Source organism: Hipposideros armiger, unplaced genomic scaffold (assembly GCF_001890085.2).
Source record: "Hipposideros armiger isolate ML-2016 unplaced genomic scaffold, ASM189008v1 scaffold_40, whole genome shotgun sequence".
Lineage (NCBI taxonomy): Eukaryota > Metazoa > Chordata > Mammalia > Chiroptera > Hipposideridae > Hipposideros > Hipposideros armiger.
Window position 1 is genome coordinate 2,980,710 of NW_017731390.1, and position 26,931 is coordinate 3,007,640.

The following is a 26,931-nucleotide window of genomic DNA, read 5'->3' on the forward strand; positions in this document are numbered from 1 at the left end:
TCACTGGCCCTCATATGTGGGATCCGAACCGGGGCCCTCTGGCATCCCAAGCGAGTTCTTAACCATCGCGCCACTCGGCCGGCCCCTGATTATGGCACTCATGATGTCATAACTTGGTTGCCAGGATGCTTAGGGGAGTGGGAAAAGGCATGTTGACTAAAGGGCATTTTTTCATTGTGCACTAATCTGAGTTACTTTGAAATTTCTTTGCCAAGCAATTCGAATTGAGAGCTGTCCTTCCAGAAGTCTCTGCTGGTGTTTGGAGACAGCCATCTTCAGAGAGGGGGTGGGAGGTTCTCTTGAAATAATCCATTTGGAAACTATGAGAATAACTGGTCCTTCATAATATTTAAGGGGGCTCTTGGCTCTTCTGAAGTTGCTAGATATAATAGGAAGAGTGGGTTGCATATTTTATATACTTCTCTACTAATTTTGAAAACAACTTATTCAGGACGCTAGAGAACTACCTATATAAATAAGGGGAAAAAATCTCACATTGGGAAGCCTGGCTAAGAATCACTATTAATATAAAGAATCCAATCCCTGGAGGTAGGTGCGGTGATGAGCCAGTTAAAAAAGCTCAGAGAAAAGCAGGAGTGTGTTTTCTATATTCTTCACTTATTTGAGTTGTTCTTAGGACAATGATTTAAGTGAGTAAAGATGAAAATCAAGAGATCTTACTTTAGATTTCCCCATTTGGGGGGCTTTCTTTACCTAACCTAAAGGATTTTATTCTTACTCTATTCTATGACTCTTACTTCTTGGGGGCCATACTAGTGACACAGGGAGGAGAGGCCTGCAGTAGGTAGTGATAAGCCAAGCCAAAGCTGTCTTGACCATTTTGGGTCATAGTAGCAGGATCAGATGGTCAGTATTCAATGCTCACTCTCTTTTTCTTTCTTTCGATTTTATTTTATTTTTTAAATTAAATTTATTGGGAGAAACATTAGTTAATAACATGTAATTTTCAGGAGTACAAGATTATAATTCAGCATCTGTATACTCAACTGTGTGCTCCCCACCCAAAATCTAGTTTCCTTCCATTACCATATATTTACTTTCTGAAATTTAATTACTTGGAAGAGGGGTTATTAGCGGACAGTTACTGTTTTGGGATCATCTGTAACCCATTGTTTACCTTCTGCCTGTTGAGAAAAGGGAGTATCTTCCAATTTCCAAGCTCAAATTAAAGTAGGGAGTTGTGGTGGCCTTTGTTATCTAAAGGTGATTGTCTATTTATTTTTCCCTGCACTTTAACCAAAGACTAATGATGAATCTTGCCACCCCGTTCAACCAACAGTGAAAAGCAAACAAGGAGTAAGTAGTACTTGTTCTTGAGAGAAAACACTATTGCATTTATCCAAAAGGAAAATTGGATATTTCTTTCCTCATAAAATAACACTTGTCACGTGGCAGTCAGAATTCTGAAAACATGAAAGCATCTCCCTCCAGGAAGAGGCACAGCCTCTGAATCCAGAGGCACAATGAAGCTAGCTAGCCAAGAGGTAGCCAAAGATTGCATTCAATCGACTGATTAATCTGTTCAGTAACAGAGGGAAAGGAAGACTCATGTTGCACTTTCTCTAAGATAAGAGGGGTTGGCTAGGCAAGGAAAGCAGTCTTCAGTATGAAAATGGAGAGGAAGAGTGTTGAAAAGATACTCTTAGCAGATATGTGTTTTGAAGTGGGGTGGCTTGGATGTTGCCTTGTTAGATGTAGGCCACACTAAAAGCACCTCAAAAAACATTGTTTTGTGCCACTCTGCAAAAGTTCAGAGTACCTTTAGTGGAAGAGGTTTCTACGTTTTTTCTTATCTAATATTAAGCTTCAGGAAGGCAAGGACCATTTCTTGTTCTCTTGAATCTCCAGTATCCAGCAGTGTCTAGAATTGTCTAGTATCCAAACAAGTGTTTGTTTTTTAAGTCAGCATTGCTCATATATGCAGACTTGGGAATATCTCAGAGTATAAACCTAAGCATGTATAGATAATACAGCTGATTCATAATGATCCTGACTTTCATGAGAAATTTATTATATTTCATATAGTCTATAGATGGACTCTTTCTAAAATGCATTCTGGTTTTACAGGCCAACTTTAAAGTATTTTGAAGAGTTTCTATCTACTTAAGTTAGATTCCTTTTCCCAAGGATGACTAAGAAGAACCAGTTTAACCCCAAATTGGCATGGTCTTAAATTTAAACATGGTAGTATAACTTCTTTCTTGTTTGGATTATCGGCCATACTCTTGATTTTTTTGTATCTCATTTTGGGCAACTGTGGTCCATCAATTTGTAGATTTCAGCTAGTTTTATAGATCAATTTTGTTGTATTGATATCATATGGCGCCACCTACTGACACAGATTGGTAAACATAAGGCTTTAAACCTAACAGCAGTCAGTTGTATGAGGACTAAAGAAAAAAGACTTATAAAGGACTTGAATTTTAGTACTGGAAAAACCCTTAGGGATTTCCCAGCCTGGTGATGTATTTTACAAAAGAATAAACTCAGGTTCTGTTATCTGCGATACCTACCTTTTTTCCCCCACTCATTTTCCAAATTATTGCAGTGTTCTAGTTCAGAGAATTCCATGGTCATTTTTTTAGTGTGGTCATTCTGTCATTTATATGAGTCTTTCTTAGTCTTAGAAATAAACGAAGTAGAATGAGAAGTTAATAAGAAACTTGTGAATTGTAAATTAATTAATGGTGGCATTCATAAAAGACTGCTTAAAGAATATTAAGGGGACTTGAAAGAGGGAGTGTTTTAACAAGAATGGATTGTGTGCACATATAAAAGGGAAAATTAAACTAGATGTTTAATGAATACGACAAGCTATTTTCCACAGTAAAAATTCAAGTGCAGCACTGTGATGAATTGGAAAATGTGCAGAGAATAGGAGGAAGTATGGATTAGAGGATTATATGACTAGAAGTTTTGGTGTATATGCCTTATTTTTAGGAGGATTTTCTTTCAATTTAATATATTTTAGATACCATGCTTTATAGTAAAAGGGGTATTGGGAACTTTTTAGCTTAGAATAGGTTTATAAGTTTTGAGTGGGTATGCAAGAATAAAAAAATTTGCTGTGAGATTAGTTGGGGCTGTTTTATGAACTAACTTTCTAGCTGAATAAATCAGAAAATTTCATTGTGTATTGAAGATGAATAGGCATAGCACTTAATATAAGCAGCACACACTATTAAATTCATCTGTGATGTCCGTTTTTCTTACACTTCAGATATTCACCTAACCAAGAAAAGTGTGCCCTTAATGACCTTTTTATTTCCTTTATCATTTTAGCAGCGTCACCCTTTATACCAGAAAGCTGGCGGGCACTATGGGGAAAAAACAAAACAAGAAGAAAGTCGAGGAGGTGCTAGAAGAGGAGGAAGAGGAATACGTGGTGGAAAAAGTTCTCGACCGTCGAGTGGTAAAGGGCAAAGTGGAGTACCTCCTAAAGTGGAAGGGGTTCTCGGAGTAAGTTTCACTGACCTGGGTAAATCCATTCATTTAGTCACCAACTGTTTCCCAGGAGTCTAGTAATGTGCAGAGCCTAGGGTGCTCTGATAGGTACCATGTGACTCAGGCGTGGCCTTTACGGTTTATAGTCTAGGAAAATGATCCGTATGTACAAAGTGCTATAATGCAAAACTGATTTCGGAAGAGCAGTTTTGTGTGTGGCTTTAGACTAATCCAAGTTTACAATGAGAAAGTAGTTTTCCTTTGAAAGAGGCAAGTTTCTAAACTTTGAATTTGTATGTCCCCCATCACCCCTCAAGAAATTTTCACTTTCCCCAGTTCTTGGTGTTGGGCAAAATCTAGTTACTCATTATTGTTAAGTCCTCTTTTCCAAGAAACCAGCTCTTGTCCTGTGCTTCTCCTTTGTATGAGTGTGCTAACTTTGAGTGGAAAGCGTGACTGACCGTGCTCTCTGGTTTCAGTGAGGACAACACGTGGGAGCCAGAAGAGAACCTGGATTGCCCCGACCTCATTGCTGAGTTTCTGCAGTCACAGAAAACAGCACACGAGACAGATAAATCAGAGGGCGGCAAGCGCAAAGCTGACTCCGATTCTGAAGATAAGGGAGAGGAGAGCAAACCAAAGAAGAAGAAAGAAGAGGTAAGACTAGGAGTAAGAATTGTTACTAGCCAGAATTCTTACTGCTGTCTAAGAAGCTGAAAGCCAGATAATTCCAGCACTTTCGTTCTCCTGCTTCTTGGATGTCAGCAGCTTCCTCTCAGTCTCTCTGAAATCTTAGGTAGGCTAATGCTTACAGAGTGTTTGGGGGCTCACTCTTTTGAAGCCTCATAATCTCTTATTTTATCTGAGGTTCCAGAATAATTCATTTCCTATAAGTAGATAGCTTTCAGTGTTTTAATCATTACAGGTTTGAGGTAACTATTTTAATTTATTCAGTACCTTTAAGTTGTCTTGAGGGTGAAGAAACCATTGTGAACATTTATTTTGCTTGAAATATACATGTATGTCCCGTTTTACATGTGGGGAAACCTCAAGCACTTCAGACCTTGATGGGATAATCACTTACAACAATTCTAAAAGGCCTGTGACTTGGAGCCATGGTATTAGTGAAATACTGGCAAAAGAATTTGAACACATTAATCAGAGAAACAGGAATGGCTGCAGTCTGGATAGCAGTCCATATAGTGAAAACTGTTCCATCCGTCTGGTTTTTGCAGTCAGAAAAGCCACGAGGCTTTGCCCGGGGTTTGGAGCCAGAGCGGATTATTGGAGCTACAGACTCCAGTGGAGAACTCATGTTCCTGATGAAATGGTGAGTCTGCCAGTAGCTCTGTGTGGTTGTTTTTTTCTTCTCCCATTTGTTCCATGCCAGAGGAAAAGAGCTGGACCTTCGAAATTCCAGTTACCCAGGTGTGAAATCTTTAAGATGGCATAGTCCTTCGATAGTGACCCTCGGCCTGACTGCCAGCCTGGACTCATGATTTACAGGTAGGGGCCCTTAGGATTCTCAGATCTTTGCCCATTTTTTTAGGAGGTGGGAGAAAATCTAGACTGGAGAGGGTATGGGGAGGAATCACATTTCACTTCTGCAAGTGAAGGGAAAAAATATGAAATGTGATTGAACCACCCTCCCCTTCTACCACCTCCTTAATAAAGATTGGCTGGCCCCAGGATCAGAGTCTGTTAACTTCTCAGGGTTAGGAAAGAATTTCTGTAGCTCTTCCTTTGTCCTTGATAACGATCCTTTCCGGTTTGTACAGATTCTACAATTCCCAGATCAGCCAGCAGGGGTCAGCAAGGTCCCTTTCCTATATACTGAGTTTAAAACAAGCCTACTTTTTACTTTTCCCCATTATAAGTATAAACACCAGTGGTAGTAATGCTCTGTGAAACAGCTTAATGGACACAGTTGTCTGGAGAATCTTAAGAACTGTAGTTAACCCAAAATTCTCTATAATTTCCCTATTCTCTGTCCAAAAGGAAGGCTTTCTCCCCCTGCCCCCTTTTTTTTTGCTTGTTGAAAATGCTTATGCTTTCCCCCGCCCCAAGTAGATCTCAATCATTATTTTTAAAATATAAATTAGGAGTGAATAATTCTAAACCTTTGCCAATGAAGGCAGCATTCTAGGTGCTTTGTCCTTTTGTCATTGTAGAACCTTCTCTGAAACTCAAACTCATATCTGTACTAATTGCTTTCCTTTAGAAGGTGGCCAGAGAGGCCTCTCTTTAACACCACTGAAGCCGGTGTCACAACTAGCTGAACCTGTTTTCTTCCTGTGCATTCTCTGGGTGTTTACTGAATCTTACCTCCTCCTAGCTGATTTATTGCTAGCCTGGAGGAGAAAAGTTCTTTTTTTTTTTTTTAAAGTTCGTTTTTAGGGTGCTGCATATGGGGGGAAAGAATTGATTCCAGGAGTTAGTCAATCCAATTAGAATACATTTTGTCTGCATGTGACCAGTCTGAGTTAAGTAGTACCTCCATATTGCTTAAGATTACACTCCTATGGTTGACTCACTGCTGTGTGTAAAGATTATAGCTGAATATAACTCTACAAGTTAAGATTGATGTTGATTATAAAACCAAGATCATTTTAAAGTGATTTTTCTGGAGAGCAGAGATACTTGTCCCTTTCCAAAAACAGCAAATATTTCTATGCATTGAAATGACTGAACTTACCTCAGGATGCTGTTGAATTGTCAACAAGGGGCAGCCTGCTTCAGGTTCCCATGCTGTTATATGCCTTTCCCTCGCATTCACTTGAGTCTGTTCAGAACCCTACCTTACCTGAGCTTACTCTTTGGTTCTGTGGGGCTGTGTGGCTTTGGTTTACCTGTTGCTGGTTTTCTGGAAGTTTTGAGTGGTGCTTCATCAGAGATCCTATCATATCTGCTGCCTACCCTTTGCTACTACTTCATCCAGGACATTCCCAGTGACCCGAAGATAGAGCTTATTCCTGTGTCCCTTGTAATATGGATGTGATTTTCAAATTTTGAGAACATTTTAAAATTCAGAAGAATATAGAGAATTATGTAATAGTTCCTTCATTTTCTTCCTCCCAGTGTTGAAGCACCATTTCAAAGCACCTGGGAGTTGTGGCATGTCTGTGTGAGCATGGCATTTGGTAATGTTAAAGTAGGAGTCATCAAGAAAGTGTCCACCTGCATTGTCTCTGGCCAATGTCATATTGGTATTAAGTCTTATCCTACATGGTATAAAATCCTGTTACCAGACCAGGATCTCTCCATGGGCTCTTAGCAGCTGGGCTGTGGCTTTTGGAAGAGTGCAGTAGCCTCTTTTCTTCCCTCAGAGAATCCAAGAGTCGTACTTTTTTTGCCCTTTCCCAGAGGTTCAGATATGACAGATTGAGTTAGGTGACCTAGCTTTTGACAAAGATATCCAGAGGGGATTTTCAACAGCAAAAGATCTCCAAGGATGTCACTTGCCTAAAAGCTGCCAGTAAATGCTGCTTGGGCCATGTCGGCACCCTTCCCTAGTTTACTCTTCTGGAATTAATATTTTTAAAGCCCTATCCCTGGGTGATCCAAGTTGGGAGACCACTGGCACCTGGCCTCAAAGTCTCTCTCTGCTTTGTTCTGCAGGAAAAACTCTGATGAGGCTGACCTGGTCCCTGCCAAGGAAGCCAATGTCAAGTGCCCCCAGGTTGTCATATCCTTCTATGAGGAAAGGCTGACGTGGCATTCCTACCCCTCGGAGGATGATGACAAAAAAGATGACAAGAATTAACTCTCTTGAGTACCAGCCCCTGTCACATCTGATGGCGGGTTTCAAGTGGGGAGGGGAAGGAGTTCTACTTGTCTTGACACCATAGAGGTGGCTTGAGAAGATGTCCTTTGAAGAGCCAGTATAGTTTCTGTGCCCTACAGCAGCCCAAGTGCTTTAAAGCCGCACCATGCTGTATAGTTTGCACACTCATCCCAGTGGAGGGGAAGGAGGGTAAGTGTTTCAAGGCAATCCATTCTGCACTTTGCTGAGAAAAGCAAAGGGCCTTCTATGAAGGACAAAACTTGCAGAATGGGTGTGTGGGAGAGCAAAAAGATACTGTAGATCTTCAAAGAGCATCTCCACAATCCACAGCCTTCTTCCCAATAGTGTTAACTGCATTTTTACAGCGTAGCATGTGTGTAGTTTTTGGCTATTACAGGTGTATTATTTGGGTGTGGGAGGGGTGGGGTGGGAAGCAAGGGAGATGGGTAGGATCATTTTTGTTAAAATTTGGGCCCTGATTGGGGAAGTGATGAAACAATGGAAGGAACAAACAACTAATGAATTGGTTCTGTGTCCAGAATATTTTATCTTTTCAAAAAATGTCATTGGCAATCTAAATGAGGACTGTAAGAGACTGTTTAGAAGCTGTGAATGCCTAAAACTTATAAGCCAAGGTGTTCCCTGCCTGAGCTTAATGCTGTTCCCAACAAAGGACTAACAAAGCTGCCATTTTGGGGATGGAAACTGGTTGAGGAGGGAAAGTCTTTTATTGGAGCGTATACAAAGGCAGAGCATTCTGTCTTAGAGGTGCTAATTATTAAAATTGACAAGAAGACCCTTTTCCAGTTACAAAGTTATAAATATTAGCTTGTCCATCCAAGCCACTGACCAAGGTATTTAGGGAGGGGAAGAGGATGGCATGGGAGGTGTGAGAGTAAAGGGAAGGGCCCATGCTCTTGGAACTTCTATGCTTTTTGAACCTTGAACTCTGAAACCATTGGTGGCAGGGTTCAGTCACTGACAGCACAAGTTTATCCAATCACTTCAAGAGTTGGAGTATTTCAAAAGACCTCGTCTCAGGAGAAAACTAAACTTTCATACTGGGGCAGTGGTTCACTAAAACACAATACAAAACTTTTTTACCCTAAGAATTAATTCCCAAAATACTGTCTTGAATTATGAAATCCATCAGTTCTTGACATCATCTAGACCTGTATCTAGTACTCCATTGTAAAATCTTTTTAGGCATGTGTTAGGTTTCTGTGAAAACTTTGTTTAAATGTAAACTTCATACCACACTGTCAGTTTTTGTCTGAATAAAACTATATAGATTTATAATCCTTGATTTCTGTCTTAAGTCTTGCCAGAAACCCTCCTTGCCTTTTATTACCTTACTGGTTCAGCCTGTTGGAAGCAGTTTCTACTCTTGATGGTTTTATTTCTTGAATACTGTAAGCTTGAGAATCTGACACCTGGCCTGAATCTTTGAATGGTCTCACCACATTGAGTAAATATTTATCATTGCTACAGAGATGGTAAATATTATGACATCACTCCATCTTCATATTGCTCAAAGGTTGTTTGTTTGTTTAGGACTCTGTGACCTGAGAGCAATTTTAAACTATGATATGTTTGGAAACATGGGTTTTGAGTTAGGTTTAGATCCTGGCTCTTGTATTTCACAGATTTGTGTGACCTTAGCTAACGTCAGCTTGCCCAGAATTTTCAGGAATTGGCCCTGGGTTTGATCACTGAATTAAAATGTCATTATTTTCTTAACATGTCATCGTTTTCTGCCTGTAATTTAGAACCAAATGGGACTAGGCTCTCGTTTATAAAAGGAAAACGGAATTTCTACTGAGATCAAATCAGTGTGACAGTTCAGCTCTACAGTACAAAGCATTTGTTTCAACTAAACTGACATGGATATAGGTTTTTCAAAAAGCCTCCTTGGAGTTTGGGGAGAGTAAGTAAGGTGGAGCTGAGGAGGCCTTTCTGTGCAGAGCTCCTGAGACTGTCCCTGTAATTACAGCAGCAGAGCAGTCGGTAGCTCGATAAGAGAATTGGAGTGCGATGGGCAGGGTGTTCTGGTTCTGTTCTGCAGCATGAGATGCTTTCAGCCTTGGTGTGTGTCCAGAATGAGCTGCTATTCAGCTTTAGCCTTAACCTTTGGAACCTACTTCATTGTCATTTCTGGCATTTCTGAATTCTTGTAAAACCTTATCATTCTTTCCAGAGAAGACACTGAATTGATAACGCATACAATAAAAATTGAAGTGGAGATATTCACAATTTTGTTTTCTTTAAAAGCCAATTATCACATTTCTAGATTCAAGGTTTAAGGATAAATTTTTCTCAAGTGATTCTTGAATCCAGAAATGCGTGCAGAAATGTTAGAAATAAAATATATGCATACATAGGTGGTGGGGTTATTTTTCCTGCAAAACCCTTGTTTTTCCAGCTATTTACCAAACCCAATCTGAAGTCACCTTTAGAAAGTATTCTGAGAGTATTTCTTCATGCAGTACAAAACGTGTTTGTCGGATGACTTCAATGAAAGTGTATCATAGACTTTGCCCAGGAATTTAATAAAAGGAGATAGGTTATTACCTTAGTTAACTATTACACAAGGAGAACTTACTGATATGGTAACAATATTAGAGGCATCTTATACTAGTAGAGCCAGTCAAGAAAATACCTTGCTTCTAGAGTCTTCAGTTGACTTTCAAGTTAGTATATACAGTAAATGACCAGTATAATGACCACACAACCGACAGTGCTCAGGAATAATTACTTGTGCTTTTCAGTGTCATTTGAAAGTTCTGACTACTGATTTTAAGTAATTTTAAAAAAAATTTTATTGGGGAACAGCCATGGTCACTGGTTACACATTGCTTTCATGCTACAGTGGCGTAGTTGACTCTTTTAAGGAGGGCGCAGCTCACAGTGGCCCATGCAGGGATCGAACGGCAACCTTGGTGTTACCAGCACCACGCTCGAACCACCTAAGCTAACCAATCACCCTTAAGTAATTTTTAATAATTGAGTTTTTAAGTACTTACTTTCAAATATAATCTTATTCCAGAGCTCATTCACACTCAGCTCAGTTGGATTTTAACCCATGATCATTTGGTATTTAGCTATGTGTGCTGGGCAAATATTTATAGTCTGTGGCCTGTGGCATTGGGAATCTGTTATAAAGTAATTATTTCCCTCAGACAGAAAGGGAAAATTATAAGAGGAAATTGCTACTCCAAAATAATTTGGTGAAACTGGAACTCTGAAATGCAAATTTTCTGCAATGCCTCCAGATCCTGAACTATGTATGGAGCTGGGTTCTGTTTGAGATGAAATTAACCTGATACGTTATCTAATTGGTATTATTTCTCTGATCTGCAAGTTGAGTCTTCTCATGAGAATGGTCTCATTTAAAAATTTAGAGATGAGAGGACTGAACTAAGTCCAGACTCAGTGTTTCCCCCCCTTCAGAATGTGAAATACCAGTATCACTCACGGGCCAGCATTCAGCTAGTAAGGGAGGCACTCAACTTCATTGTAGCAGTAAGAAGCAATCAAGTAGAAGCATCCTGGTGTTCAGGTGTGTGGTTAGGAAGTTTGATAAAGGAGCCTAAGATCCCCAGATAACAAGTCTTAACTGTCTATCACCCTTGGTGTGACTGTCTAGCAGTGAAGTTTTTCTCCAGAAGTTACTGCTTTCCTAGCCAGTATCTTTTGAGTTGTTTCTCTCTCTTATATGAATGACTTAATCGATCTGGGCCTTGAGAGCTTCCCACTGAATAAATTGCTGAATACTGAAAGCAAGTGAAATTTAAAATAAAACTATCCAGCTGGGATTAAAAAGCATAGTTAGCCCTGCTCTGTGGGGGCAAATAGAACAGTACAGTTGACCCTTGAACAATGTGGGGGTTGGGGCACCAACATGCCCCCCAGTTGAAAATCCGTCTATAACTTGACTCCCCAAAAACTTAATAGCGTGCTGTTGACCAGAAGCCTTACCAATAAGAAATACTTATTTTGTATATGTATTCTATAGTGTATTCTTACAATAAAGCTAGAGAAAAGAAAATTATAACAAAAATATATTTACAGTATTTATTGAAAAAAATCCACATATATGTGAACCTGTGCAAGTCAAACCTGTATTGTTCAAGGGCCAACTGTCGTCTGTTTCTAAGGCGTTTGTTCTTTTCCTCCTTAGGCCAGTGAGGTGGCAGAACTCCCAAGGTAAGGCTGAAACATCAAGTTTATAGAATATGTTGACAATTCAGTTCACTAGTTTTTGTTTATATTAAATAGCTTGTGTTAAAATATTCAACAGCAGGTCTGAGTCTACATTGTGACCCGTTGGTTTGCATGGTGCTTTGTGATAGTACCAAAGGCACAGTTTACCCCACATGGATTTTTAAATATTCTAGTTGACTTTGCCCGATCCTGCCCTGTGGACTGTTGGCATAGCTTGGGGTCAGGCTGGGTAGCTCTGGGATGGGCCCATTGTTTCTACTACTGCTTAAGCTCCTTTCCTGATTGGAAGGTTTAAGACAACCTAACTTGCCTAATTAATGTTTAAAACAAAAGGCAGATCACCAACTCTGGTCTTTTCTCCACCTCTCCCCAAGTGAACTAGGTTTTGTTTCCTTGGTTGAAATGGCATCTGGAATGAACAAATACTATGAGACCTATCTCCATTATGCAGTCAAGTTAGACTGGACAAGAACCAACTTGAAGACTTTTCATTGGTATTTTTGCACTTCAAAAAGGAAGACGATTTTCTATCCGACTGATTTTGAAAACACACCTCTTTAGCAAGGTTTGGTACTCTGACTCCTCAAGAGACAACTTGTGCACTGGATTCTGTTTCTTAACTAATTCCGGCAAATGTGAACTTTCAAAGAATTCCTGGATAGAACAAGGACTAGAACTCAAATCAGGTGTTAAATTTCACATGTATCCCCCAGAGTCCCGAATGCTTTTTCTCCACTATGAAGTTCAGAACCAGAGGCAAGGATGACTGTACCTCTGTGAAAAGAAAGGTGAAAGGAGCGTTACTGTTTTTGGTACATTGACAAAACGACAAGTCAAAGGTCTGTGGCTCCCTGTTCACTTCCCAGAAGGATCCGTGACAGAAAAACAAGGCTTAACCACTTATGATAATCAAGCACATGGGTTTTGCTAGAGAATTTCTACGCTTGGCTGGGAAAGCACACTAATCTCGTAGCCGTGTTTGTATATGGACAGCATCAATAAGGAATGGACTTCTGGCTGGCAGTGCCCTAAAACTACTGATTTAGTCTGCGCTTCTAAGGTTGTTGCTCTAGGTCAGTGCCTACTGGATATGGTAGGCGACTTGAGGGTGGCGGGGTTATTTTCCTGCAAGGCACTTGTTTTTCCAGCTATTGGCTAAAAACCTGAGCAGCAAGGCCTGGGGTAACCTAGGGTTGTAAAAGCAGGGATGAGGGCAGCCTGAGGCGGGGATCCATGGCTATTTTGACTCGTCAGCCATGGAGGCCAGGTCTTGCTGACATTGAGCATGTCTCTAGATTACTATTGTCCCCTCACATCTATATTTCTTCTATTTTTACTGATACTGAAAATAGCCCCAGCTTCATTGGAGAGATCTCTGCAGGGCAGAGGTTGAAACAATGGGTCTATTTCCATCTCACATGATTTAAGATGTACGTAAAATTGGTTTGAAGCCTACTAGAACTGAAATCAAGACAAAGCAAGCCTTCCACCCCCACCCAAGCAGGTCACTGTGAAGTTAGGTACTTAGTTAAGGATGAGGCCTGCTCATCTCCCTACCAACCTTAGGACCTCTACTAACTTCCTGTCTAGGTGTAACAGCTCTTTCACAGGCCCTTCTTGAGTCCTTTATCTTCCTGCCAGAAAAAGCCTTGAAGCTGGTTCACCCACTCCACCTGCCAGCAACAAAAGAGGTCAGCCCCACAGCAATGCTGACCAACTTGGCCCAAAGCCCCTGCTAATCAGCGTGATCCTAGACACAACTGTACATCTCTCCATAAAGGGACATGGGGGAAGGGTGACAAAAATACTCTTCAGACCAGGGGCAACACTAAAGGGGTGAGAGAGCATTTTTTTTTTCCCTTGAAAAATCTTCTGGAAGCTAAAAAAAGTTGCAAAACAAGATAAAAAGTTACAGCCTAATAGTGTACTAAACAATCAAAAATACACATTTCTAGAAGGGTTACGAAAACATTAATCTCTGAATTTTGTCAGTTTACTCTTCTACATATAATTTGTATTTTTTTTATCATCATGAGTTCAAGTTTCTCAAACTTAATTTTTAGTCTTTCTCTCTCCCTCCCCTCCCCCACAAGAATCTGGCTTACAAAAAGTACTTAATTCCTAATTAGGAAAGAGCTCTTGTTTATATGACCAACTCTTTCCAACTAGACATGGGAAAAGCCATTGTAAATTGAAACAAGTAAGAAATCAGTGTTATTCCTGAAGTCTATTCCACCCCTTAGGATAGTCTAGCATCATTAAAGCACTGGGCTGAGTCAGGTTACACAGTGGTACATGGGAGTTCAAGATCACAGCTTCTGGTCCTAACCTTGTCCTGTTAGACCGCCAGGTGAGCACTCATTACTTGGGCATTTGCTAAGCACCTACGCCCAAGATGGGCATGTGGCAGTTCCAGCAACCACTCAGTACCTTAAATCATTCAGCACTTCGCAGGCTTGGTATTAAGGCAGGGTTTTGTTTTGGGGGGAGAACAGATTCTGGTTCTCAGCTGGGGCTTTACTATACCTTAAACTTGGGGTCTGGCTTCCTGCTCTTCTAGTTCTGTGGCCCTGCTGTTATACTGACATGCTTGGCATGTGTTGGTCCTGTTGATTTCTTGGGTTTCCACCATCACAGCCATTGGTGTGACTCCTCTCCAATGCTCTGCACCTCTTTGGCAGGTGGTGCCGCCAGAGATAGCACAGTCAACATGAAATGCTGATCACAGGTGGACAGGCAAGGAGCTGGGCCAGGTCACGACACCTAGTTTAGCCCTATGAGAAAGGCAAAAAGACTCCAAATCCTTCCTGAATGGATTCCAGCTGGCAAACCTTGTAAAGGTACAAAACACCTGCTTAAAAAGTTTAACACAGCACTCAAGACTATTCTTTTGTCTCTACTCATTGTCAACCTCCCCTGTGCTCCACCACATTCCCATGTGAGCTGTCTTAGCCACACAATGGCCACTTCTCCCCTTGAGGCCTGTTTACTATCAATTTAAATTCAAGGTAGGGAAAAATTGCACTTGAGAATGAATCATCCATTTTATTTTATTTTGTCATGTGCTCACAGCCTCTCTCTCCTCTCCCTGGCAGGTCACAGAGATAAATTAAAAATAAAATCTACAAGGAAAATAATTTATAAAAGCACTTTCCAGGCTCATGCCTTCTATCCCTACTGCTCAGTTAATGTGTTGCCCCCTCCCCCAAGTGGGGAGAAGAATCAGTGCTTCCCCTCTCAACTCACTCCTGCTAGTCTGGAGGCAGACACAGCACTCCAGAGCTAGGCAGGGGGTGGGGGCAGCAGTGGCAAACAGTTAAAGACACTGGTCCTAGAACCTTCTGGCCACCTTGGCACTCCCCTCTGCCTTCTCCAGGAGCCCTTGCTAAACAGGGTGCAGAGAAGCTGCCTGTGGTCAACATTCTGGGGGGAGTGGGGAGGTGCCCTCATCCCCCATTACATGCACTTCTTTCTCCTAGAAACAATCCCAAAAAAGAAAGCAGACGGAGACCTCGGGACAGAGGAGAAAAATCCCAAGTGTTCACACAGTTACACGGAGTCTTTATGGCAAAGAGAACATTTAGCAGCTTTGAATATTGGGGTATCTCCTTTTTACTCAACACAAGCATTCTAGACCCTATAAGTGAAACAGGGCTCAAGCCCTTAAATCAAAGCGCAAGAAACTCTAAGAGGACTAGTTTGTTGTTGCTGGGATTTGTAGTTTGTCTTTTCCAGTGATAAGCCCAGTTGGTGGTGGGAGGCCTGAGGGAAGTCACTCCCCAGTGTTGTGCTGAATACTTCCTGGCTTCTCCGTATCCCCCTGCCTCAGAGCAGCCCCCAGGAGGCTGCAGGCCCAGCACTGGGGGAGGGGGGGACATTGCCAGCACCCCAGCTGCAGATCATCTCTGGGCAGCCGGTGGGTGGGGTGGCAGGGCGGGGAAGAGAACAGCGTTAGCATGCAGGCTCTGATGGAGTCCTTGGAGCCTCAGCTCAGGGGTAACTGGGCACCGAGGGAGATGGAGTGGCAGGGCAGTGAGTGACATGCTTGGTGTTGGGGCTGTTGCAACATGGGACCTTGTGACCCTTTCCTGTTCACTCTACCCTTTAACCCTAACCCTCCAAGCCAGTGTTGGGTCCCAGTGGCTCCCCTACAATTGAAATATTCCAGGAGATATCCAAGAGCTCCCCTTGAAGAATGCCAAAATGCAGGAGCAGAGAGTTCACAAAGCCCTTCCCAGAACTCGCCTTGTCTGTCTGTTTCACCCCTCCCCTGGGGTGAAGTGGGGTTTACTCACACAAATGACCTAGTCCCACTGAAACCTGCTGCCTGGAATCCTGGCCAGATTCGATCTTATCCTGCACTTTTGATTTTCTTCCAGCTTTGATTTTTTGGTTTCTTTCCTTCCTTCCTTCCAGCAATGAGACTTTCTACTGCTTCCTTCCCTCTCACAAGTCCCTTTCTTCCCCCTTTGTCGGCCTCCGTCAATGCCATCGCCACCCCTTCCCTCGAAGGAATGGGGTAGGAGTCAGGACCCTGTCCACCCAAACTGTCTGGTTACTTCCACCCTCCCCAGCTGGGGAAGCTCAGCCAGACAGCACCTGTGCCTGCCTCTTCCTGTCCACTGACCCGCAGTCATCCCATCTGAGAAGATCTATTGGATAAGAAGGCATTAAAGTCCCCTGCTGTAGGTCCAGGTCCAGGCCCAGCCCTTCTCCAGTTTCCATCTTGGTGAGCATCAACCCCTCTTCCTCCCCATGCTCACTTTCTCCGGTCCTTTGGCTTCCTCTCCTGCCGCCGGGCCTGCTGGTCAGCCAGGGCACGGGGAATGAGGAGGACACTGCCATCCCCGGTGTACTGGAGCGCATACTGACTGGGCGAGTAGGGTCGCCCATTCTCATCTCGCAGCCGCCCAAACACCTCCTGGTATAGGCTCTGGACCTTCTGCTTCATCTGCCGCAGGGACCGGAGGAACTCCACCTTCTCCCGCAGCAGTCGGGCTTTATCGCGCTGCAGGTCCTCCACGTCCCGCTCCAGGTTCAGGATGGTGTCCAGCTTACGCTTGCGGCAGTTCTGCGCTGCCATCTTGTTCTTGCCTCGGCGCCGGATGTCCCGGATGAGGCTCAGCTGGGCCTCACTGAGCTGGTATTTGGACAGCAGCTCATTGAACTCCTCCACAGGCAGGTTGATGATTTTGTCATTGGTGAAGGGGATCTTCATGGCGCGGGCTCGATGCTCATCCCGGCTCATCTGTTTGTCTAGGAAGTCGGCCTGCTTCTCCTTGCTGCCTTTCTTGAGTGTGCCGGGTGGTGGCAGGTCAGCAGAGTCGAGGGCACTGGGTGCCATGTTGTACGTGTGGTTGTGGCCCACATGCTCCAAGTAGGGCAGGCAAGAGAGCTGAGACGGATCCTGGTAGCTCATGCGGCAGAACTTGGAATACTCAGGCTGGTAGCCCACAGCGCCCTCAGCCTCCTCTAGATCCAGGGTCTCAGAGTCAGAGCTGTAGCCAACAGCACCTTCCTCGGAAAAAGAGGAAGAGGCTGAGGAAGAGGCAGAAGAGGAGGACGAGGAGGAGGAGGAGGACGAGGAAGAACTGCCTTCAGAGCTGCTCAGGGAGGAAGGGCTATGGCTGGAGTCCAAGGAGAGACCTGAGTCAGAGTCAAATTCCTCTTCAAGCTGGGAGGCCTGCACAGGGTTGAAGCCTTCTTCAATGGCCAGGTCCATCAGGCTGATCTCATCCAGCATGGCTTCGTCTAACAAACCCCCCAGTGGGTCAGGCAGCTCCGGGCCTGCTGTGTCATTGGCTGTGCCGTTGAGCTGGGGTGGAAAGAAAAGGCCCGCCAAGTTGGTAGAGCCAAAGGTGGAGTTGAGGTTGGTGGAATTGCTGGGGACCAGTGGGAGCAATGTGGAACTGTCGGCCACAGGCAGGCTCTCCACCTCAGGGCTGAAGAGCGAGAAGTCCTGGCTGCAGCCCCCCAGGGACGCCTGATGCAGGCTGACATTCTGATTGATGGGAGTGTTAGGGGCAAGGCTGTAGTTGGTGCTCAATGGGTCTCCAGGAGGCGCACTGTACAGGATCTCACTTGTTGATGTGTTTACTTCCATGGCCTGGAAGGGGAGAAGAGCATCACCTTTCACTCAGAGCAGACTCCCCCAGGTGAGGATGGGGGCTCACACTAGCAGGCACCCAACACAGGCAGGAGACTGGAAGTCAGAGCTCACAGCATCCGCTCCTGGACCCGCTTGGTCCACCAGGCCTGGCAGAGATGGATTCCTTTCTATGGATTCCACCCCAATGCAGGACTGACCAGCTCATGTTTGGCCAGAATCCCCCATATAGGAAGGAGAGTAAGAAAACACCTAACACTGACTACCTCTTCACTACAAAATCAGCACAGTGAAAACAAGACCAAGCCTTGGAGTAAGAAAACCTAGCTGCCCGCTTGCTGTGTGCCCATGGGCATATCACTTAACTTCTCTGAGCTTCCATTTCTTCACCTTTCAAATAATAAAAGGCTGACTAGATGATTGTGAGGGCCAAATTACATGATGGCTATAGAGCACTGCATGAACGTCAGCTTTTATTAATGCTAAACCTCGGAAGCACCCAGCCAAGTGATTATCTGCTTGAAGGAAAGGAAGGCAGTACACTTAAGAGGCAGGCCTGCTTTAAATGGCTTAGCCACGGGGTTTTAACCCAAACTCCCGACTCCTGACTCTATGCCCTACTGCCCCAAGGAGACACCTGGACAGTTACCTCTCAATGTCTGTGGATCAGAGAGAGTATTACTCTTTCTCTTCCCAGAGATGGAAAAGCAAGTGGTGTTACAACACAAAGTCCGATAGGTTTGCGCCCTGTTCTGATAATCCTACCTGCATTTCCATGATGGACATGAGATCTTGCCACTGCTGTTCCAAATCAAATGGCGACTCTGTCCCCGTCAGGAGAGGAGACAAGAGGTTGTTCTGAAGACCTGGAGGCTCCCTCTCACTAGGCACTGCTTCTGTTAAGCTGGCAATGTCTGCTGGAAACTAGGGAAAACACAGAGGCTTTAACAGAAGGGAAGACCGGCTTCTGCTTTCCTCCCAGAGACTACCGCCTGAGGCTCTGTTTCTTCCTTCCTCTGAGATCACTCCCAGCAGCCAGGACAAGGCCAGCTCCAAGAGCTGGCCCCTCAGGCAGCCGCGGAGGGACACAGCGTGTGCACGCTGCCCTGCTGGCTTGGCGGGCTCTCCCTGGAGTCCTGCTCACCTCAGCATTCTCCCCAAAGGGGCAGGTGGCCTCCAGCAGCCTAAGGCACTCTTCCAGGGACAGGGCCGTCTGGTCCTCCCCACCAGGCACCTGTGGCAATAGCAACTGTAAGTCTGACTGATCTGGGCCTTGGCTGCCTGTGGGCCGAAGCCTCTTCCCCAGCCTTTCCAAGGGGGCGCTGAAGGAGGACCTGCGTGGTTGCAGGCCTATATTCGCCCTCTGTTCCCCAGCTAATGACTGACCCTAAGTCCCAAATTCCAGGGGAGAAAAGGGAGAGTGAAGAGTCCTGACGCAAGCAGGAAGTTGCCAGGTGCTCTGCCGCCTCTGTAATGTCTGTTACTAAGGCCTGGTCCCTCTGCTTCTGTTTTGCTCATCCACTCCCCCTGCCTCAGCCCACTCACTATGACTTGTTGGAGACCCCAGCCCAAAATATACATTCAGGACCATTCCCCAGACACAACCTGCCGTCTCCAAGAAGTTTCTGGAAGTGAGCAGGGGTGGTAGTACCTGAGCAGGGAAGCTCTCTCCAGTTTCGCCATCCACTAGCAGATTTCGCGCCAGAGCTTCTGCGCCCTCGCCTGGCCAGGTGTCCTCCTGCTCCGCTCCATCTTGCAGTTCCTTATCCACATCCTGCTCTTTCTGGCGATGACTATAGTCAAAAATCTCACGCCCAGCCCCCAGGTCAATATCCTGCCGCCAAAGGATGTCAATCAGATCTATGTCCTGAAAGACAGATCACGATGACTTTAGCTCTCAGGTCCTGGGGCCCCTCTCTACCTGTCCTGCCCCTCAGATGTCCCTCCTAGCCCTACACCTGCCAGCCGCTAGCCCCTGCCCTGCTGTACCAGCAAAGGCTTCATTCATTTCCAGAAGCTAGCAAAAACCACCATATGTGTCGATCTGGACCGGAGACAGCCAGGCCAAAAGGCAGGGCCACCTCACCACTAAGAAGGAAAGGTGCTACAGGAGTCATTTCTCATTTGGGGAATGGGAATCCTTAAAAGCTGGGTTTGTAGGAAGCTGGCCACAGCAAGCAAGGGCGAATTGTCATGCAGAATTGCTTCCAGGTGGCCAGGCTTGCATCAGCCTGTGGTGCCATTCATTTGCATAAAGGGGTGGGGTGGGCTGGAAAGGAAAATCCCTGCATTTACAACCACCTGATGCAACCAATGACAATGACAGGCTGTCTCCAGCCTTTCATACAGCCTATTCCCCCTTCCCGGGCTGAGGAAGGAGTAAGGCTGAACACCCACAACTCTTAACGCCCAGGCTCACCTCAAGGTCCATCCCTGCCAGAATCCCCACTCTCAGCTGATCTAGCAAGCTGCCTCAATCCCAGGAGAGCCTCAGGCAGTCAGCTGATCCTCACTGGGCACCCCACCCCTGCCAAGGCCAGCCCCATGGTGCCCCCTCACACAAGTGCTCTCCCTTCCTTACCACACCCCAGGACTCACTCCCCATCTGTCAACCCACTCAAGGACATAGCCCCCATCATCACTCGGCCACAACTGCCGCCTCGGGTACCAAAACACCTCCCTCCTGCTCTACCCTGGTGGCTCCTTATCAGTTCTGCACCAACTGCCACCCCCACTGCCACCAGCATAGAACCCCAATAAATAATAGCCATTTGGGCTTCTTACACATGCCCCCCACCCCAGTTGAAGAAACCCTACACTGTTGCCTTCAATTCACAGTTTTGAAAAAAGCAGACTTTCCAGAAAGCAATATCTTTAGACCCACCTCCCTATCCCTGACCAGGTATCCCTTTCCCACCGTAACCCTCCCTGATCTTAACACCTCCCACCAGGTGTATCTTTCCCTTTAGTCTCCCCACGTATACACCAACCTGAGCAGAAGCCCTGGACCCAGGAGCAGAGGAGGGCTGGGCCACCCGGTGACCAGCCAGCAAAGAGTTAAGGGGCCGGCTCCCTTTGGCAGGGCCCCCACCACTGTGAGAGCTGCGGTCCAGGCGGGTCATGGTCTGCGAGATGAGCCCCAGGGCAGCTGGTGCCGGGAAGCCGGACAGGGGGCTGCAAGGAGCTCTTGGCTTGCAGGGAGCACACCAGGCTGGAAGGGTGGCCCCGTGCTAGCTCCGAGGGGCCCGAAGAGGTGCCCCGCCCGTGCTGCTGCCTGGGCGGCCCGGCCCAGCCCTCTTCCTCCATCCTTGAGCAGCCCCCTCCCACCTCACAACCCCAGTTCCACTCAGGCGCCTGGCAGCCCCCACCCTAAGCTCACCGCAGAGGCTGCAGTGAGATGGGACTCCCACCCCATGCTCCGTGCTCAAGCTGCAGAGGAAAGCAAGCTCCCTCCTGGGCCTATCCTCCCACTCCTCCCTCTCCCCCTCCCCACGCCCCCCAAACTTGTTACCTAGGCTGCAGCAAGGAGCCAATCCCCTCCCCCTCCCACCCCGCAGGTCACTGCTGAGGCTGCAGAGAGCCAATCCCCTCCCCCAGGTCAGCAGCTGGGCTGCGGAAAGAGCCAATCCCCTCCCACTGTCGTTACCTAGGCTGCGACGAGAGCCAATCTCCTCCCCCAATTCTCCGCTGGAGATGCGGAAAGAGCCAATCCCCTCCCACCGCCTGTTACCTAGCTGCAGCCGAGAGCCAATCTCTGCACCAGGGCAGCTGGAGAAGCTGCCGCAAGGAACCAGCCCATCCCTGGGCCGCCTCCGTCTCTGTCTCCTCAAGGAGACGCACCCAGGGGCGGGCAGCCCCACCCAGCCCAGTCAGCCAGCCGGGTGGCGCAGTGAGAGAGCCCTGGGGGGAAGGGGTGCCACTCTCCCTCCTGTCGCATCCCGCTTGCCCAGCCCACTCAGGACTGGGCAGCCACTCCTCCGGCAGCTTCTCCGGGAATCTAAGTTCTTCCCTGGAAGTGGAAGGAGTTTTCCGTTCCTCGGGAGGGCTGTGACCAGTTGTCCTCAAGCCGAAAGATCACAAGCCAGGCTGGGCAGGAACCCAGTGCACCCAGACCCACTGTGAGCCAGAGGCTTGGTCACCCTACAACAGGCCAGATGAGAGGAAGGGGAAAAGCCATTTGCACACGTGCAGCGATGTCACTGTGCTGGCAAGGCCTAGCCCCAGGCAAGAGGGAGTCAGGAGCCTGAAGGCCAGCACCGCAGGAGACAGGTGTTCCACAATGTCTTGGCCTCAAACGTGTCCCCCACTCCCCTTTACCCCTAGCTTCATTCAGGAGCATTCTCCTCCTGACCCCCTAGCCCACATCTCTGAAGCAGGAAAGAAGCCCCTGACAGCATCCGGATCACAGTTCTGACTCCCATCCTCACTGCTGCTCCCCATGAGCCTAAGGTCAGGTCAGGGACAGTATGTTCTCCTTGGTCACAGACTGCTCCTCGCCTGTAAAGAGCTGTACACAGGCCACCTCCGCTCTGGGCAGAGTGCCAGCCTTGAGGGGAATCCTATCCCTGACAAGGGCCTGGGCTATGACTGTCCATCGAACAGGCCTGGCAGTGGGGGAGCGCTGTCACCCCAGGGATAATACCAGCTCCAGCAGTGCCTGTCACATGCTCTGGACTTGAGTATTTTTATCCCTGAGTTGCTGAGGAAATGTTGTTCTAGACACATAATAATCCTCCCTTCCCCCATACTCAGCCTGGGCCCCTAATGCTGACCCACCCTCCAGCCCCCAAAGGGAGCAGTGAAGGCCTGGCCTCCGCGAAAACACAACCTTCACCAAGGCCAAGAAATGGAGGAAAGCAGGGTCAGAGTCCCACTCCATTCTGCCCCAACCCATCCACATTATATCTGAAACACCCCATCCCAGGAAGGCTCCCAGCAGGAACAGGAGCTACCCCTACAGGGTTCCCAAGAGAAAGCCCAGTTACATCCACCCCTTGGGGAACTAGCTACACTGGGACGGGAGGACGGGAGAGTGGTTGGAAAGCATACTTCTTCAGGCCACTGTGCCAAGACGAGCCCATTTGAAGGGAAAAGACAGAGGAAGTGGAAGAGAGGTTCAAGTTCCCAGTGGCACCATAAGAATCTAAGAAAAGAGGCACTGAAAGGTAAGGAATGCTCATGGCTCCCATGCTCAGATAATTCTAGTATCTCTTCAAGTAGATCCAGTATGAGCCAGATGAGCAGTAGAGCAACCTTGGCATTACTGACATTTGGGGCCAGTCTGTCGTTTGGGGGCTGATCTGTGATTTTTAGGAAGTTGAACAGCATCTCTGGCCTTTCTCCATTAGATGCCAATAGTACCTCCCCTAGTTGTGACAAATTAAACTGTCTCTAGACATTGTCATATGTCCTCTGGGGTCAAAATCACCCCCAATTGAGGACCACTGGCCCAGTGGAAGCCACATGCTTTGATTGACAGTGACTAATATTCAGTGAACTGAATTCAGGAACCGGCTCCAATGCAGGATGGATGCAAAACCTGGTCTGACTGGAGGGCAGAAAGAGGCAAGTTCCGCAGCATCTGTAACACTTTTTTACATCCCCTCTCTCACCCCAACCCAGTGCAATACAGCACTCTCGCCGTAACAGCCAAGGAGACTGCAGTGGGCTTTTTTTTTCAAGCTCCTTGGAGCTGAGTGGCAAGCCAGGGCCAAACAGAGCTGAAAGCTCTGTTGGGAAGGGGCAGCAGAGCCATGCACAGCGCTAAAGGCAACTGCATCCCTTTCTAACCCCAAACAGTAATGTCAGCCACATTTCAGAAGCTAAAGATCTCTGACAGCTCAAAGCAAGCTGACTTAGGCAGCAGAATGCAGTTTCTCTTCTAACTCCCAGCCATCACCTCCCTACTCCCTGTAGTGGGCTGGGCCTTCAGCCATGATAGGAGCCTCAGTCCCCATTGGGCCAAGAATAACTATCTAAATCTACCCCTTGGCTCAGGCTCAGGACAGCAGACTTATCAGGACCTTACAACAACAACAGGACTGACCACAAAGGAGAACTTCAGGATATGTATGTGTTTTGATGTGGAGGGAGGTACAAGGCAAGAGTCCATAAAGTATTTGTGTCTTAGCAACAGATATACACCGCATCAAAGCCCATCACAACATGACTCCCTCCCCCACCCTGGGCCTCCAGGAGTCATGTTGAAATCCAAGCAGTAAATACACTGGCATGTTCTAGGAACCTCCCACTGCCCTGACGTACATTTAGAGGTGGGTCAATGGTTCAACACAGGAAATGCTCCCAGCCCCCAACCCTAGTCAGACAATTCAGCCCATTTCTATCCAAGAACAATGCCTGAGACCCCCCTGGAACTGCTCTGGTTCTTTACAGGGGTTAGTACTATGACTACAGTCCTCCAGGACCAACCCACACCCCCCTCCCCAACCAACCCCTCCCACTCACCCCTCCATGTGGCCACTAACCTCTTTGGTTAAGTCTCCACTGACTGGAGGGGCTACAGCCCCCAAATCCTCCAAATCTTCACTGAATCCCTGCTCCGTTTCGCTTTCTCGCACCCCGTTGTCTGTGCCTGTCACATCTTGGAGGCCACTGGAACTCTCGAGGGCAAGGCCTGAGCTGGGCTGGCTGCCAGAGACAGACCCCTCCGGATCCCGGTGGACCAGCCAGGCGTTTACCTCAGTGGTCGGCACCTGGAACCTGTCCAGGGCCCTCACCTGACTGAGAAGCCGCCGGGCAGTGAAGTAATTGTCCAGGTCTATGCTCTTGGGGTGGATACCATAGCCATCCAAGGTATTCCTCAGGTTGTGGAACTGGGTCTGAGTATAGGCAGAACTGGGCCCCAGGATGATCTCCCGGAGCGGGGGGAGCTGTGAGGTCAGGTAAGTATCCACGTCCACCCGCACCCCAATCAAACTCAGCAGAATGGTGAACTGGAGGAGTCCTTCCGTTAAGTATTTCTTCAGAGAAAGCATTGCTGAAGGACCAGAATGTTTATGCTTTTTGGTTTTTAAATCTTCCAAAAGACAAATCAAGGCCACTGCTCTGCTGCTCCAGCCAGCAAGTTACCCCCCTCAGTGCCAAACCCTGTACCCCACCCTGGCAGAACACAGGGGCTGAGCTCCCTGATGGCCTCAGAGGAAAGCACACCCCGTGGAGCCAAGGCCACACTCCAGACCACATTCACTTTTCCCTTCTCAACACCTCACCTCTGAAAGCACAACTGTTCCTAACCCAGTCCAGGCCCTCAGGGCCCACGTGACTTACTGTCGCCACAGTCCACATACAGTCACTTCCTCACTCACATTAGTTGTCCTCTCTGTAGATTCCACTGCAGGCTGTTCTCAGGAACAGCTGATGGATTTTTTTTTTTTTTCCTTCTCTCTCCTAAGGTTTATTTTCTTTGGCTGGAACTACAGGCCTTTTGTCTTGGGTCAGAGTGTCCCGCCTCCTCCACACTTACCAGGGGGGTTTCCAGAGAAACCTGAAATAGGAATCACAAGAGCAACAGGGTAAGATTCCATAATTTTCACACCATGATCAAGGCAAAAGGTAGGAAACACATTAAAAGGCCACTCTTATATGGGAGAAAAAATAAGTCAGTTATACTCCCCCCAAAACAAAAAAAACCTGTTCTAGGCAGAATAATTATGAAAGGAAGGTATTGCTAACAAAGGATCAAAGGATCCCTGTTTCTGTAGATTAAATTTGCAATACCCTAAAAGGTAGCTTGTTGTGGATAACCAGACAATACCCAGGGCATCCAAAATATTTTACATGTTGTCTGACTTACCAACCCTCCCCCCCAACACCCCATACACACTACCTAGCTTCTATTTTTAGCATCATTAGTCCATTTCCTATCTTAAAAGAAAGTTGATTGCCCATCTCCCAGGAGAAAACTGCCCCCAGTCCTTGTCCCTTCCAGTTTTGAAGGGGAGGAAGAGATTATTAATGGATGAAAGTGGGAAAGGGCACGTTCAGGAAAGGATAATGCCGTTTGTTTTCCCACCTTCGAAATCTGATTTCACTTTCCCATCTCTCTCACTTTAAAAAAAGGTGGGGGAGGGGGGACTAAGGGATATGGGAAGGGGAACTGAGCCAGGATTAGTTGGTCCAGAATTTGCATAGGCAGGTTTTATTTTCATTCACATGACCTTCTGAGCCAAAACAGAAGTATATGGCCAAGTTCTCAACCCAGATAGCCAAGTGGGGAGGGAGTAAATCTGCCTTTCAATTTCTGGTTTCTACTACTGAACTTCCATTAACCTTATAAACCAAGACATAGCTCTTTTCAGTGTTGTGACCCACCTACCAACTTCATCCTAAAGGGGGAGAGGGAACTATATCTATGCACCCACACACCCTTATTTGGTTAAACACAATTGCGACCCAAAGTTCCAGCTTACACTACCCTCCCGTTCTCACACAATTTCTTACTAAAACCTCCCGAGAGCCAATTAAGTTCGAGAAGCCGGACAAGGTCCCTTAAAGATCGAGTAAGGCCAGTGGCCTCTGGTCTGAGCCGAGTCCCACCCTGCCCTGGATACCGAAGTCCGGCTGGGACCAAGTCGCCATGCCCGTTCTCGGCGCCTGGGTTTCTGTTCTAGCCTTCTGGAGCAGCAGTGAACAAGTGTTACTTTCCTGGCCTTGACCCATCCTTACGGCCAAACCCCACCCCGCCCTCCGTCTCTATGGCCCCACCCCGCGCCCAAGCCCGGGCCTAATACCACGCCTTCTCGTGCCCTCAGTCCTCCCCAGTCCAACCCACCCGGGAACAGACTTTCACCACGGCCTCGCGGCCTCTCCCTGCCAGGGCTAGGGCCCGACCCCGACGCAAACCCCGCTCCGCCGCCCGCTCCCGCCTCCTGCCTCTCAGCTCCACCCCACCGCCCTTCACTCTAAGTCTCGGCCGCGCGGCGCAGCGCGCCTGCAGTCAGGGAAAGGAATATGCCTGATACCCGCTGCTGAGCTCGGCGTCCGCCGCTGCCGCCACAGAAGGCCCTCAGCCAGAGTCCCGGCCTTGCCGCCGCCACCGCCGGCCGGCCTAGAGCTCCCCAGCCTCCGCTTCCCTCCCCGCCCCCTCCTCCCACCTCACTCGGAAGCCCGCCCTCCGCCGCCAACACGTTTCTCCAATCAACGAGCCGAGGCCGTGGCCGTCACCGGATGTCGCTTTAATTGATAGCAAAGAGAGCCCAATGGCTGAGTGTACCTCCTCCTCTCTTTCCCGATTTCCCAAGACTGACATGGTCCATGGCCCAATGGACATCGCCTCCACAGCGTGGGCCCACCAATAACTAGGGTGAAGGCCCTATCGCCCGGCATTCTGGAT

The 26,931-nt window shown here is 47.1% G+C and overlaps 2 protein-coding genes across 13 annotated transcripts in view; one reads left to right on the top strand and one right to left on the bottom strand.

Annotated features, from left to right (window-relative positions):
- CBX1 (chromobox 1) overlaps positions 1–15,692 on the top strand; it is a 26,337-nt gene extending 10,645 nt beyond the window's left edge. The window contains exons 2-6 of one of the 5 annotated variants that reach the window (XM_019638618.1): positions 3,304–3,480; positions 3,945–4,122; positions 4,701–4,795; positions 11,430–11,455; positions 11,848–15,692. In XM_019638618.1, coding sequence (XP_019494163.1) covers positions 3,341–3,480; positions 3,945–4,122; positions 4,701–4,795; positions 11,430–11,455; positions 11,848–11,855 — 447 coding nt within the window. In that variant the 5' untranslated portion in view covers positions 3,304–3,340 and the 3' untranslated portion in view covers positions 11,856–15,692. Of the gene's footprint in view, positions 1–3,303; positions 3,481–3,944; positions 4,123–4,700; positions 4,796–4,885; positions 4,973–7,083; positions 8,556–11,429 lie in introns of those variants that run through there. The other 4 variants (XM_019638615.1, XM_019638617.1, XM_019638616.1 and 1 more) reach the window with 4 other exon arrangements.
- Positions 14,502–26,677, bottom strand: NFE2L1 (NFE2 like bZIP transcription factor 1). Of its 8 annotated transcripts, none has more exons than XM_019638602.1 (6): positions 26,561–26,677; positions 24,065–25,083; positions 19,231–19,446; positions 18,724–18,813; positions 18,345–18,503; positions 14,506–17,579 (listed from the first exon to the last, which is right to left on the bottom strand). In XM_019638602.1, the coding sequence occupies exons 2-6, from the start codon at positions 24,572–24,574 to the stop codon at positions 16,233–16,235; spliced, it is 2,322 nt and encodes a 773-aa protein (XP_019494147.1). In that variant the 5' UTR covers positions 24,575–25,083; positions 26,561–26,677; the 3' UTR covers positions 14,506–16,232. The 8 variants fall into 8 exon arrangements, with proteins under 8 accessions (XP_019494150.1, XP_019494147.1, XP_019494148.1 ...); XM_019638603.1 differs by lacking the exon at positions 26,561–26,677 and adding an exon at positions 26,371–26,392; XM_019638601.1 differs by lacking the exon at positions 26,561–26,677 and adding an exon at positions 26,150–26,252.
- Positions 26,678–26,931: the final 254 nt, after the last annotated feature.